The sequence below is a fragment of the Gadus macrocephalus genome, chromosome 7 (assembly GCF_031168955.1).
Source record: "Gadus macrocephalus chromosome 7, ASM3116895v1".
NCBI lineage: Eukaryota > Metazoa > Chordata > Actinopteri > Gadiformes > Gadidae > Gadus > Gadus macrocephalus.
The window spans coordinates 26558966-26571294 of record NC_082388.1 but is presented as its reverse complement, the minus strand read 5'-3'; the positions used below and the strand labels follow the sequence as shown (position 1 = coordinate 26571294).

General features: G+C 47.4%; 1 protein-coding gene across 1 annotated transcript in view; it reads right to left on the bottom strand.

Annotated features, from left to right (window-relative positions):
- Positions 1-9733, bottom strand: part of LOC132461446 (unconventional myosin-XVIIIa-like) — a 37596-nt gene extending 27863 nt beyond the window's left edge. Inside the window, 2 exon segments of the mRNA XM_060056531.1 lie at positions 7415-8591; positions 9575-9733. Coding sequence (XP_059912514.1) covers positions 7415-8420 — 1006 coding nt within the window. The 5' untranslated portion in view covers positions 8421-8591; positions 9575-9733.
- Between the last annotated feature and the right edge of the window lie 2596 nt (positions 9734-12329).

Below are 12329 nucleotides of genomic sequence, written 5' to 3'. Positions count from 1 at the left end.
CGCACACACACCAATTATTGAGCTTCACTGTCTGTCACTGACCACAAGATGAGCCAAAGGACTACAAATATACTCCAAGTAGCCAGTACAGTCATGTCGAGATATGCAGATAAAGAGGTGCTGTAGATAGAGGTGTCCAGCATCAAGCAACGTGCATGAAATAATCCTGTTATGAAAAAAGGATTAACGTTGTACATTCAACACATCTTACGAGCAATTTACTTTTCAACCATGATGAACCTTTGGCCATGAGCTTTAAACAGTGAGCCCATACTGCGCCGTATTGAGAGGACTCAAGAAAAGTATGCTTTGCCTCTTCCCACATGAAAAGCGCCATGTCAGTTTCAATCAAACACATGACGAAGCATTCCACGGTTAATTGCTCAACAATGACCAAAACAACAAATACTACCAACACAATAACTAACATTCCAACGCTCCCATGCTTTCAAAATGGACATTCATCGGATGACATGTCTTAGTGTACAAGCCCTATGGATTCCAGACGCGGCGGTAGAACCAGTTGTGCTGAGAGAAGACGCTGAGTGGCAGCCAGTTAATCAGCCCGCAGGGCGTGGGACCTTTAACTTAAAAAGGGAGACGACAGCGAGGGAGCTAGCTGGCTGGCAAGCTATCCCCACCCTGCTGTACCTGCACGTACATTTACATTTACATTAAGGGCGTTTAGCAGGCGCTTTTATCCAAAGCTACTTACTATATAAGTACATTTGTCAGAAGAAAGAGAAACAACAATATATCGCTGTTAGTACAGTAAGGATGTTCATAGAACCGAGTGCCAAGCACTAACGATCGCTAGGTTAACCCATGCCCCGTATACAACAAAGATAGCTAGGATACGATGCTACACAATGCTAGGTACTATTTTCAAGTGCCAGAACGTACAACATACAATAAGTATTAAAGAGAGGTGTGTGTGTGGGGGGGGGGGGGGGAAGGGGGGAGGCCATGCCTAGTCCAGGTGAACTCTGAACAAGTGAGTCTTGAGTCTTCTGCTTCTACTGCTTAAGGAGGGAGAAGCTGGAGCTAGCTAACTAGCTTGACATTCTATATTAATTATTGTAGGCTACTGCTTTAGCAAGCAAACTTGCTAGATGCTATCAATGAAGGCGTGTACATATTACAGTACATGCTAGAGCTAGCTAACTACATGTTCTTCAGGGAGTCATATATTGCTGCAGGATGGAGAAGATCGCCAACTAGCTAGCTAGAGTAGACGATGATCCCCAATTTGACGCCATAGACTAATAACTGTTATGTCTAGACCCTAAACCATACCGCATGGTCTATACATGCTAACAGCTAGGCACAGATTAACACAGATGCAACGTAAATGTTGACCTAGAAAGATTTTAATCCAAATAAATAATTCCACATCTCCTATCACCATGACCTTTATAATCTGTGTTCAATAGATTTTGTCTATTAAAATTGTATGAATTCTCCACATTCAATTCCACAGCAACAGTAATATATATATATATATATATGCTTCCAATTACTTATTCTGTTTGTCTATGAATGTCTAGTGTAAACATGACTGAGACACATTGACCTGAATGTCCCTTTTAAACACACACACACACACACACACACACACACACACACACACACACACACACACACACACACACACACACACACACACACACACACACAGGTGTAGAAAGCTACGAGAGACAGTGGGGTTGAGTTCAATTAAAACAGACAATCCCAGGATTGTGGTGAACACAATACAGATGGAAGGATGGTTGACCAATAGCTTCTGCCGCTTGCTGAGAGCCTGAGGGCGGGGCACCCAGCTGTAGCTGTACAATCACCGTGACGATCAGGTATGAGGCATCACACGCCCAAGAATGCTAAATATGTTTCCTTTGCTAAAAAGGTACGGACTTGGAGGAAGGAATTTGTCAACCATTGTTCTGTCATAGGTGCCTTCAAAATAAAAGACCCAGTGTTTGCCCTCCCAGAGGGCCCACCACCTGACAGGCAGATTCACGGTGATGGTCAATGATAGTGGTGTCAAGATTATCCTGCTCATCAATTATTTTCAATTCAATTCTTTGTCATTGTAATCCACATAGGCCACGCCCCTGCTAATCCCAGCCCTACGCTGTAATGCTATGAAGTAGCATCTCCACGGGAAATGAGAATGTAGTCATCTGAACGCAGAATGAGGAAATGCTATCGGGCTGCTCAGTGGAACCAGAAGGCAGGGGATTAGTGTGAGACTGCTGGTTTCAATGAATATGAAACCGATTCACAACTTTCAGTGAATGGTTAAGAGTCTGCCAGTTAAAGACGTTATCAACGGTGTTAACGCGTTCACTTTTAACAACGTTAAAAAAAATTACTGCGCGATTAACGCAATTTTTTTTTTTTTTCATTTTTCATTTCTTTTTCTTTTGGCTCAAAACAAAGAAGCAGTAGCCTGACTGCTATGTTCAAGGCAGTATGTTTGTATGTTCATCGTTTAATTGCACTATAGGCTTTTTTTTTGTATCGTCCTGTTTTGATCAGTATATGCCAATGTTGTTATCAATAAAAAAACATTTTCACGTCTTAAACAGAGAATACAAACTGTTACCATCAAAGTGCAGATTCAGAGTACCCCAGTTTAACAAGATCAAACTGGAACACTCAAATCAATCCACATGCTCAACACTGAATCATTCTCTAGATCAAGGAGAAGGTGGCGGGACTTTTATGTTTATCTCTTCTATGTGGTTTGTGTTTTTCTGTTTTCTGTTTGTAGTATGTGATATAATGCCCTACAATGTACACTACGGACAATTAATGTTACATGGTTTTGTGTTAAGTCACAATGGAGCATCTAAATGGACGCAAAACAAATTTCAGACCTGACTGACAAATAAAGTTTATTATTATTATAATTAATTGAGAAGGGCGAGACAGAACTCACAGAACTACAAAACCAACTATAATCTAACTGAGGCCCAACACTGGATCACCTCAGCTCCGACCAATCGGCTCATCCTGCGTTGCCGGGCGACTAGTATTTATGAATGAACTGATTTCCGTCCCGAGGTACGTGCAAACTGTGGGGGTTTCCCAGCAGAGAGTGGTTCGCCTGGCCTGAGGAGCACGAGGACGGCGGGCTGTGAGCCCAAGCGCCCAGTAGAGGACTGGGTTCAGAGCTCAGCTGGGCCGCGGCCCGGAGACAGCGTTACGCAACCTGGGTCCGACCCCTGACAAGCTGGGGTCAGCTGGGCCAATCTGTGTTGACACTGAACGAGCCCACACTATCAGTGATAAGGGAACACTGGATACAGAAAGGACCAGCCCTGTGTTAGTTAGAGCACACTGAGCACTATGGCTGCCCTGTCGTCCGCAGCTTCTAGTTTGTGTTCCAGCACTTTAACTCTTCTTGGTAGCTACATCCAATTGTAGCTGTTTGTGTATGTGTGTGTCATTTAAATGGAGCTCAGCACCACGGTCTCTCCTAGATTTCTACCCCTTTGTGTGTGTGTGTGTGTGTGTGTGTGTGTGTGTGTGTGTGTGTGTGTGTGTGTGTGTGTGTGTGTGTGTGTAAAAGGAGAGAGACAGAATCCAATTGAAGCTACAAAGTTTTAAATCCAATTCTGATTATATGCTTTGGTTTTTCTCTGACTAATGAGTAAATGGCTGTGAATGAAAGCTTGACAACTGAATGTGATGTCACGTGATGAGCTTGAATAGTATGAACAGCTTCCGTCCTGTTTCACTTGTCTGACGGTCTGCCAAAGAGGATTTCAATTGAGAAAAAAAAATTATTCGAATTGTGTTGTGCCTTCTCTGATTTGTTCCTCCAACACCCGGAGTTCCCTTCCAACAGATGTATTCAAGTCTTTCAAATGTATTCAAGAAAAATACCTGCAGGCCTGAAACATTGGTACTAGTGTCATATCGTACAGGGCAAATGTGCACACAAAATGAGTTCACTGAATACACTCTTACACTTATCTTGGTTACCCGATGACACTTAGCTGCTCAAATACAGAGATGACCCGAGGCATTTATCTCTGTGATGACACATTATATACGAAATCACAACGAGTGGGCAAGAGAGACATAGAGAGAGAGACAGTGTGTGTGTGTGTGTGTGTGTGTGTGTGTGTGTGTGTGTGTGTGTGTGTGTGTGTGTGTGTGTGTGTGTGTGTGTGTGTGTGTGTGTGTGTGTGTGTGTGTGTGTGTGTGTGTGTGTGTGTGTGTGTGTGTGTGTCTGGTTAACACCGGAAACCAAAACCCGACCAGCCGGTTTCTGTGTGATGACAGGTTCTGTTGTTCAGAGTCAGTGTGTGTCAATGCTGTCCTACTGCATCAACAACATCCTTCTTCCCCCTCGGGGTAGCCTTCTCCCTAACACCACAAACAACTACAGAGTCTCGCCGCACACAACTGTGACGCGTTACCCTGCAGGTGATTCTATGATGGGAAGCAAGCTCCCATAACACAACAGGTACCAACAGAGATGATGGTCTGACGCTTCCTAGGTGGGGAAACTCAGGTCTGAACTGTTTTGACTCCCATTCAAAAAGGTACAAGGTTTGAACACCCGATAGAGTTCGTAAGTCCGCCCCTTCCGGTAGACCCCGTGGGACCTCTGAGATCGTAAAATATGATGGGTTTCAATGGAGAGAAAGTCATTATCTTCTGGTCCCAGTCTTTATATGCCGTCGATTACACATTTGTTGTTTGTGGATTTAAATGATAATTCTTCATGTCAAGAGTTTGACCGTTTATTGTGCAATTGTTCAGTTAAAGGCTGTAGAGAAAACACAATGAGAAAGACTACATGTCTCGAATGTGACTTCATGCTCCCTGTGAGACAAGACCGACAATCTCCCCATCGGCATAACGTCGGCATTTCGATGCTGTTATCCTCCTCTTGGAAAAATGTGGAGCAGAGAGATCGCCATGTCTGTACCAGAATGGTGGTGACGCATATCATTCGTGTCGAGAGCAGTGAAGAGCTGTAGTTCACAAAGCGGCCTCAAACAAAACCTAACATTATAAAACGTATTTGTTTTCTTTGCATGAAAATTTATAATTTAAGAATCCGGGAGGGGCGGATTTACGAGCTCTATTTCCAAAGTCTACCTGTAGGCTTCCTAGAGCCAGATTACCCCTAACCCCTACCTGCTCCTTAGTGACCTGTCTTTGCACTGTCTAACCCCTACCTGCTCCTTAATGACCTGTCTCTGCACTGTCTAACCCCTACCTGCTCCTTAATGACCTGTCTCTGCACTGTCTAACCCCTACCTGCTCCTTAATGACCTGTCTGTACTGTCTAACCCCTACCTGCTCCTTAATGACCTGTCTCTGTACTGTCTAACCCCTACCTGCTCCTTAATGACCTGTCTCTGTACTGTCTAACCCCTACCTGCTCCTTAATGACCTGTCTCTGTACTGTCTAACCCCTACCTGCTCCTTAATGACCCGTCTCTGTACTGTCTAACCCCTACCTGCTCCTTAGTGACCTGTCTCTCTACTGTCTAACCCCTACCTTCTCCTTAATGACCTGTCTCTGTACTGTCTAACCCCTACCTGCTCCTTAATGACCCGTCTCAACCAGAGTTCACTGTAATGCCTTTTTGCCATGCATAGTACCGGCTCAACACGACTGTACTCTACCCAACTCTATTTGCTTTTGGTACCGGGTACTTTGTTTTCCACAGCAGATATTGCCTAACCCCTCAATGTCACGGTTGTCATGGACGTCATGGCGACGCCGTATGAAACTGCCGCGAGGCCATCAACACGTCAGGCGCAGGCCCAATGGGTGATATCGAGGGGATGGGGTCTGTGATTCTCTGAATTTTTGCAGTCAAGTGATTACCAAAAACGGCAGTGGCTATAGTAGCTTGGCTATTCAAAAAAATGCTAGTTTGTGCAGGAAGTCACTCAATGATGACGCAGCGACACGATGACTATTGACGATTCTCTCCGACCAATCAGTAGTCAGTCTGCAGTGTGTTCTGTTCCCTCGGCAACCTTTCAGCGTCGACACCTTTCGGTATCGCCTCTGCTCACTTGGAACCTCGAGGGAAGGCAGTACGAGAAGAATCACCAGGTACCAGGTATCCTCCTCCACTTCTCCCGATAAAAAAACAAAAGTTCAGCTGGTACCATGCGGTGGCAAAGAGCCGCCCGTCGCCGTAGTTGTAGGCGTCTGCTAAATTAATATAAAGTAAATACCACTAAGTTATACAGAGTAGATTTAGACGGAGCATGTAGAATACAGATACAGGGGGTTTGTGTAATTGGACGAGATCTGGAGTAGAGGTTCTTTTAATAAGCTCCTATAAATACCGCCCGGTTCTGGGTCACTCTGTGGTCCTCATTTCTCTTCTTCCGGCCTGTTTAATGGTGGGGGGGGGGGGGGGGGGGGGTCTACCAGGGTAACTGGGACGCGGTGTGCGTCTCTCGGGGGGGGGGGGGGGGGGGGGGGTGAACACACACCCGCAGCGCATCCTTAGCGTGAGCTCAGGTAGAGGAAGAGGGGCCTCAGAGGAAAGACAGGTGACCGTAGAGTCAAGTGTCTTCAGATGGTCGCTGGTTCCCCCCCCCCCCCCCCCCCGCTAGACCGGATCCATTTACCTGATGAAATGTTGGACTGGGATTATGGGGGTGGGGTTTCTCGTCAGGGATAAACCACAGCCGGTGCTGTAACCCTCCTGCACCACTGCTGAGTTGAACAATGGGACAGTTCCCCCCCTCTCTGTTCCTTCTCACGGGTTTTTACCACGCTAATTAAGGGAGCTTTCTCTTGCCCTCTGAGGGGGGGGCTAGCTCTAGGTGGGGTGTCATGAATATATCTCACCATGTCCAATTTATAAAAGCAAGTTGAATCAGTGTTTGACTGCATTTAAGATAACATGTACTTTATGAACGCCCAATCATGGTCACGCCCCCACGATCAGCAGTCGCCCAATACTAACCAGGTTCTAGTTAATCCCCCAATACTAACCAGGTTCTAGTTAATCCCCCAATACTAACCAGGTTCTAGTTAATCCCCCAATACTAACCAGGTTCTAGTTAATCCCCCAATACTAACCAGGTTCTAGTTAATCCCCCAATACTAACCAGGTTCTAGTTAATCCCCCAATACTAACCAGGTTCTAGTTAATCCCCCAATACTAACCAGGTTCTAGTTAATCCCCCAATACTAACCAGGTTCTAGTTAATCCCCCAATACTAACCAGGTTCTAGTTAATCCCCCAATACTAACCAGGTTCTAGTTAATCCCCCAATACTAACCAGGTTCTAGTTAATCCCCCAATACTAACCAGGTTCTAGTTAATCCCCCAATACTAACCAGGTTCTAGTCAGTCCCCCAATACCAACACTGTCCTAGTTATTGTACCCACATACTAACCATGTCATATTAGGGGACTCCCCCATGTTCTCCCTCCCCCCCGTGGCCCCCCTCCCCCCCCACTCACCTCGTAGTAGCCGTCGCGGGGCGGGTCCTGGTAGTTCCTGAGCCAGCAGAGGTTGAGCTCGCTGAGCTCCGAGATGGGCCGCACCTTGAGCCTCACCGAGTCCCCTGAGCGGCGGATCATCTCCACGATGTCGTCGCGGCTACGGCTCTCCACGCCCACGCCGTTGATCTCCACCAGCCGGTCCCCGGGGACCAGGCCCAGCGCCCGGTCCCGGGTGCTGGCCCCGGGCTCCGCGAAGTGCACCACGCGGCGGCAGGGCCGCCCGTCCGGCCCCCGCTCCATCAGGGTGGTGCGCCGCAGGGAGAAGCCGAAGTCGCCCGTGTTGCGGCGCGCCACGTCCAGCACGCGGGGCGACGGCGGCGGCTGCAACGCCACGGCGGGCAGCGCCAGGTCCGCCCCGGGGAAGGTCTTCTCCACCAGCTCCGGGACGCGGGTGGCGGGGGGGTGCCCTAGGGGGGGGGGGCGCTGCCGGGGAAGCTCCCCGACGGCGGCGGCGGCATCGCCCCCCGGGTGGGAGGCGAGGGCGGGGTACTGGACGGCTCCGAACCGGGCGTCGGCGAACCCGTCGGCCGCCGGGGCCAGGGGGGGCGGCGCGGGCGGGGGGTCCATGAGCGCCTGGGAGGGGGTCTTGGTGAGGACCGGGCCGAACATGGCCGCCCGCTCCTTCACGGAGCCCCGGCGGTGGGGGTCCTTCTCCGGCCCGGGGAGGGGCTCCGCCTGGATGTCGGTGAGGCTGAGCTCGGCGTCGCTGGCCACCTTGATGGGGATGGGGCTGGAGATCTCCAGCCGCGTCTTGGAGTCCCTCTTGGAGGCGCCGCGGTGCAGGCCGAAGAAGCCCCGGCGGACGCTCATCTCCTCCAGGCTGCACAGGTCGGCCTGGGACATGCGGTCCTTCTTCTCCTTCTTCTCCTTCCGCAGAGACTCCCGTTCCTTGTCCTTCTTGATCAGGTGGAACATGACCCTGGGTGTGCTGCCAGCCCTGCCCTGGGGGGGGGGGGGGGTTCTCCGGGGGTCTGGGGGGGGGGGGGGGGGGGGGGGGAGGAGGACGGTCCCTTACAGGGAGGGGTCACACGCAGGGGTCAGCACCAGGTGAGCAGGCTCCGACACGGGGCAGAACATTGTTGTCGTCTGGCGGGGGGAAATATCAACGGATTAGTCCATGTTGGGGGAACAAGGCGTTGAGACAACACACACACAGACATAGAACAGCTGTTCCACAACCAACTGCATGTAGGTGAGCAGGTAAGGGAATTACACTGTATAGCCTAGCATGTACAGTCTGTCAGAATATCTTTGCAGCCCACATTCTCCCTCCTTATATTCACTTATTTTAGTACATTGAAATAAGTTTGAGATAGAAAACTTAACAAATATAGACAGACAGACAGACAGTTAGATGATAGAGTATAGCCTGTGTGTGTGTGTGTATATATATATATATATATATATATATATATATATATATATATATATATATATATATATAAGTTTTCACAGGTGCGTAAAATAAGCTCAACCACTTTTTTTTTTAGAGCGTGGAACATTTCCCACTGCACTATGTCCTTGGGATAGCGATGTTAACCCGAATATAATTGAGTTGGTTTAACTTGACCCACATACATGTTTCCCCCACTCGCTCTCTCCTCTCCTTCTAGCGCTCCCACATCAGCGACAGAACAAAACGCGCAAAGAGAACCATCATGTTATGTTTGCGTCCAGAATGAATGATTAACCACCGCGTGGATACTCTGTTCTCTCGTCAACAAAAGGTGCCACACACAGACACACAAGTGTCACTGTCAATTGTCCCACTTCCCCAAAGTCAAAGCCAGTGCATGCGATGGACACAGGTATTTAGAGATGGACAAAGTAATCTACCACAGTGAACAGTGAACAAGTGAACAAACTCGCTGTCAGATCGCATCGGTAATTCTACTGTTACTTTTGCGCGTTGTTGGTGCTGCTCCAGTGTAATGCTCTCCCTTTAAGCTGATTTGTCCCCATTCTTTATTATAGCCCCGGCTTAAGACAACACGTTCAGAGAGCAAAACCAACGGCTGTACGCTATTCTTTTCATGATTGTTTAAGGTTTTATAAGTTGGGTTACTTACCGTCCAGACGGTGGTTGTTCATTGATGACTAGAGCTTGATAAAGTGTTGCGTAAATTCGGAAGGTTTGCAGCATTTTCCCCAGAGTTGTTCATCGACCGTTTTAGAAATGAACGGTGAGCTACCTGACAGCGCCCCTCGCTGGTCGGTCTGCGCTACTGCAGCGACCAAGAGGATGGTGCACAGTCATAGGCCTACAGGGGATGTGTTGTAGTGTATTGGTGCAGAACTAAGACTATAATGATTGTACTATAAGCTGAATAAAGTCCTATACTTGTATTACAATGAAAATGAAGTCATACCTTTTTTTTGTAGTATTTTTTTTTCTTCACCTAGATTTTAACTCAGCATAAGGGCCTGATTTAGAAGACCATAACATTAACCACTTCTCCTTTTGCTTATTATCAGTCCCTAAATTCACTGGAACTTCCATTTATTTTAATCAATATTTCAGCCTCATACATCAGGCAACAGAAAAGAGAACCACAAACTTCCACCACTACAACTTTGGCTAGCCTTCAGCCTTACTCTAACCCTGTGAGTCCTACTCATAATGCATGTTTTTCCTTTGTGGTGGCGGATGTGTTGCGTGGTTGGGATGCTTCAGCTGTGTGTCTCCTCTCCCATCCCATGCGGGGCAGAGTCGTGAGTCTGTGTGTCCGTGAGTCAGCAGAGGGCAGGGGCTCCACAGACAATGGGGGGGGGCTGAGTTGGCACAAAGCTGACAGCCTGGAGCCCGCGGACAGGTATGTGGTGCATGTGTGTGGCTCGCTGAAAAGAGCCGCGCCTGGAATGCGCTGTCATGGGTTTACACTGCTTCAGTCGGCCGAGGCCTGATATTGTTTCAGAGGGTTCACGTCCCAAAGTAGGCCACACGAGTCAAACCCATCTCAAGACCTGTCTGATGATGACGCAGGTGACGCATGAATAACCACTTCATTCCTACATGCTTAGATTCACGATGACATCAAAGAGGATGAGGGGAAAGGTGAATAGGTTTCAGGTTTATTGTCATGCCCTCATGGGTAGATCACCACACAGGTCACTGATCAAAGACCTGCTTGAAGGATTCCTTAACTGTGTCAATAAGGAACCAAAGGTGCAGAATCAATGCATAAATCTAACTAATTATTAACTATTACTTACAAAGAAAATATGAACCTTACTCACAACTCGACTGCCTAGATCAAGGCCTACAAAACGCTGTGTAATTAAGTAGACGGAAGTAGTATTTGAAGTGTAAACGTGGCTATGAGACAGAGGAATAGTATGAGGTCCATACTTGAGTGCATCTCACATACACAAACAATGCGTTTGAAGGGAATTATCCAACTAAGTAATAGCCAGAACAATATACGTGCTACGGATTCGTTAACTGAAACGGAACCACCTAAAACCAGTTCCCCACTAAGGTTCTAAGTGGGGTTATGGAGGTATAGCAGGCAGACAGAACACATGAGGTTCTAAGTGGGTTCTCGACCCTGAATGTGATGGGGGTATGGCAGACAGAACAGATTCTCTCCAGAACATTCCCTGGACAGGTTGAACAAAAGCTCTGTGTGCTGAACGCACAACCGGTAGCAGGTCTCCGAGGACACGCTTCAACCATACATGGGTTCACTTCTGGAACAGTGTTTTATGAGAGTTCATTGGCAGGTTCAGCAACTGTCGGTCATTTCGGGTCTTTGTCTGATCCAACTACGCATTACGAACACTCATTCCTCCAAAGAGTAATGTGAAGGTGTGAGGTCTTTAGGAAGAAAAACATCTACAGCACAGGGCAACATAGGCCCAATACCTCAATAGGCAGTTATCTTTTCTAAAAGTGTATATAAACTTATGGCTCTCAATGTGTTATTGTTTTTTATATTACATACAAAAACACATATATATTTACAGATTTCAAATATGCATATTTTATGTTCATATAATTAGAATCACATTCGGTATCTCTTGATTAGTATTCGTATTACTGTCATGAGCTTCTGCTTTGACATTGTTTCCCATCTTGGGGTAAAATCGAACCAAATCTTATACATTTAAACTTAATCAACATGATCTGCTCTATTGCAGTAATCCATGACCAGTGAGTGCTCCACCTCAACCCTCCCTCCACCTCCCTCCCCCCTCCACCTCCCTCCCCCCTCCCCATCCTCGAACTCCCCTGAGAGGACCTCCTCCTAGGCTCCTACTCCAGCCCGCGCAATGCTCGCTGCATGACGGAGCAGATGTTCCGCCCTAAGATCCGTGACTCGAACCTTCTCCACTATGGATTTAAACCTGAAGGTTGGATGCGGGAGCGGAGCAGAACGCATTGAAGCTGTCAGCTCCATGGAGGCTGGAGCTGGAGACGGATATTCTGGGATACGCACAATGAATTTAATTCTGTAGATTAGAATGTACAGTTTGTTTGAGGCGTTCTGGACATGCACGCGGCCACCTGCTTACGGGCTGCTAACATGAAGCGATATTACATTAATATGGTAATTAGTATCTTGGTAGCTGGAGGCTGCGTTGTGAATCTCAGCCATCCAGACATAAACATGTTGTTACTATCTTTTTCTACTCACTGGTCACCTAAGCATCGATTACTAGCTACTTTGATCTAGTCGGAGCATCCCGAAATAAATACTTACCAACTTTTTAGTGTCGTGGAGATGTGTTAAGGAGAGATGATAGACAAATCAGTGTTTCATTGGTATACATTATGCGTAGAAATTCTTACATATTGTTGAATTAATAGTCAATTTGCACACA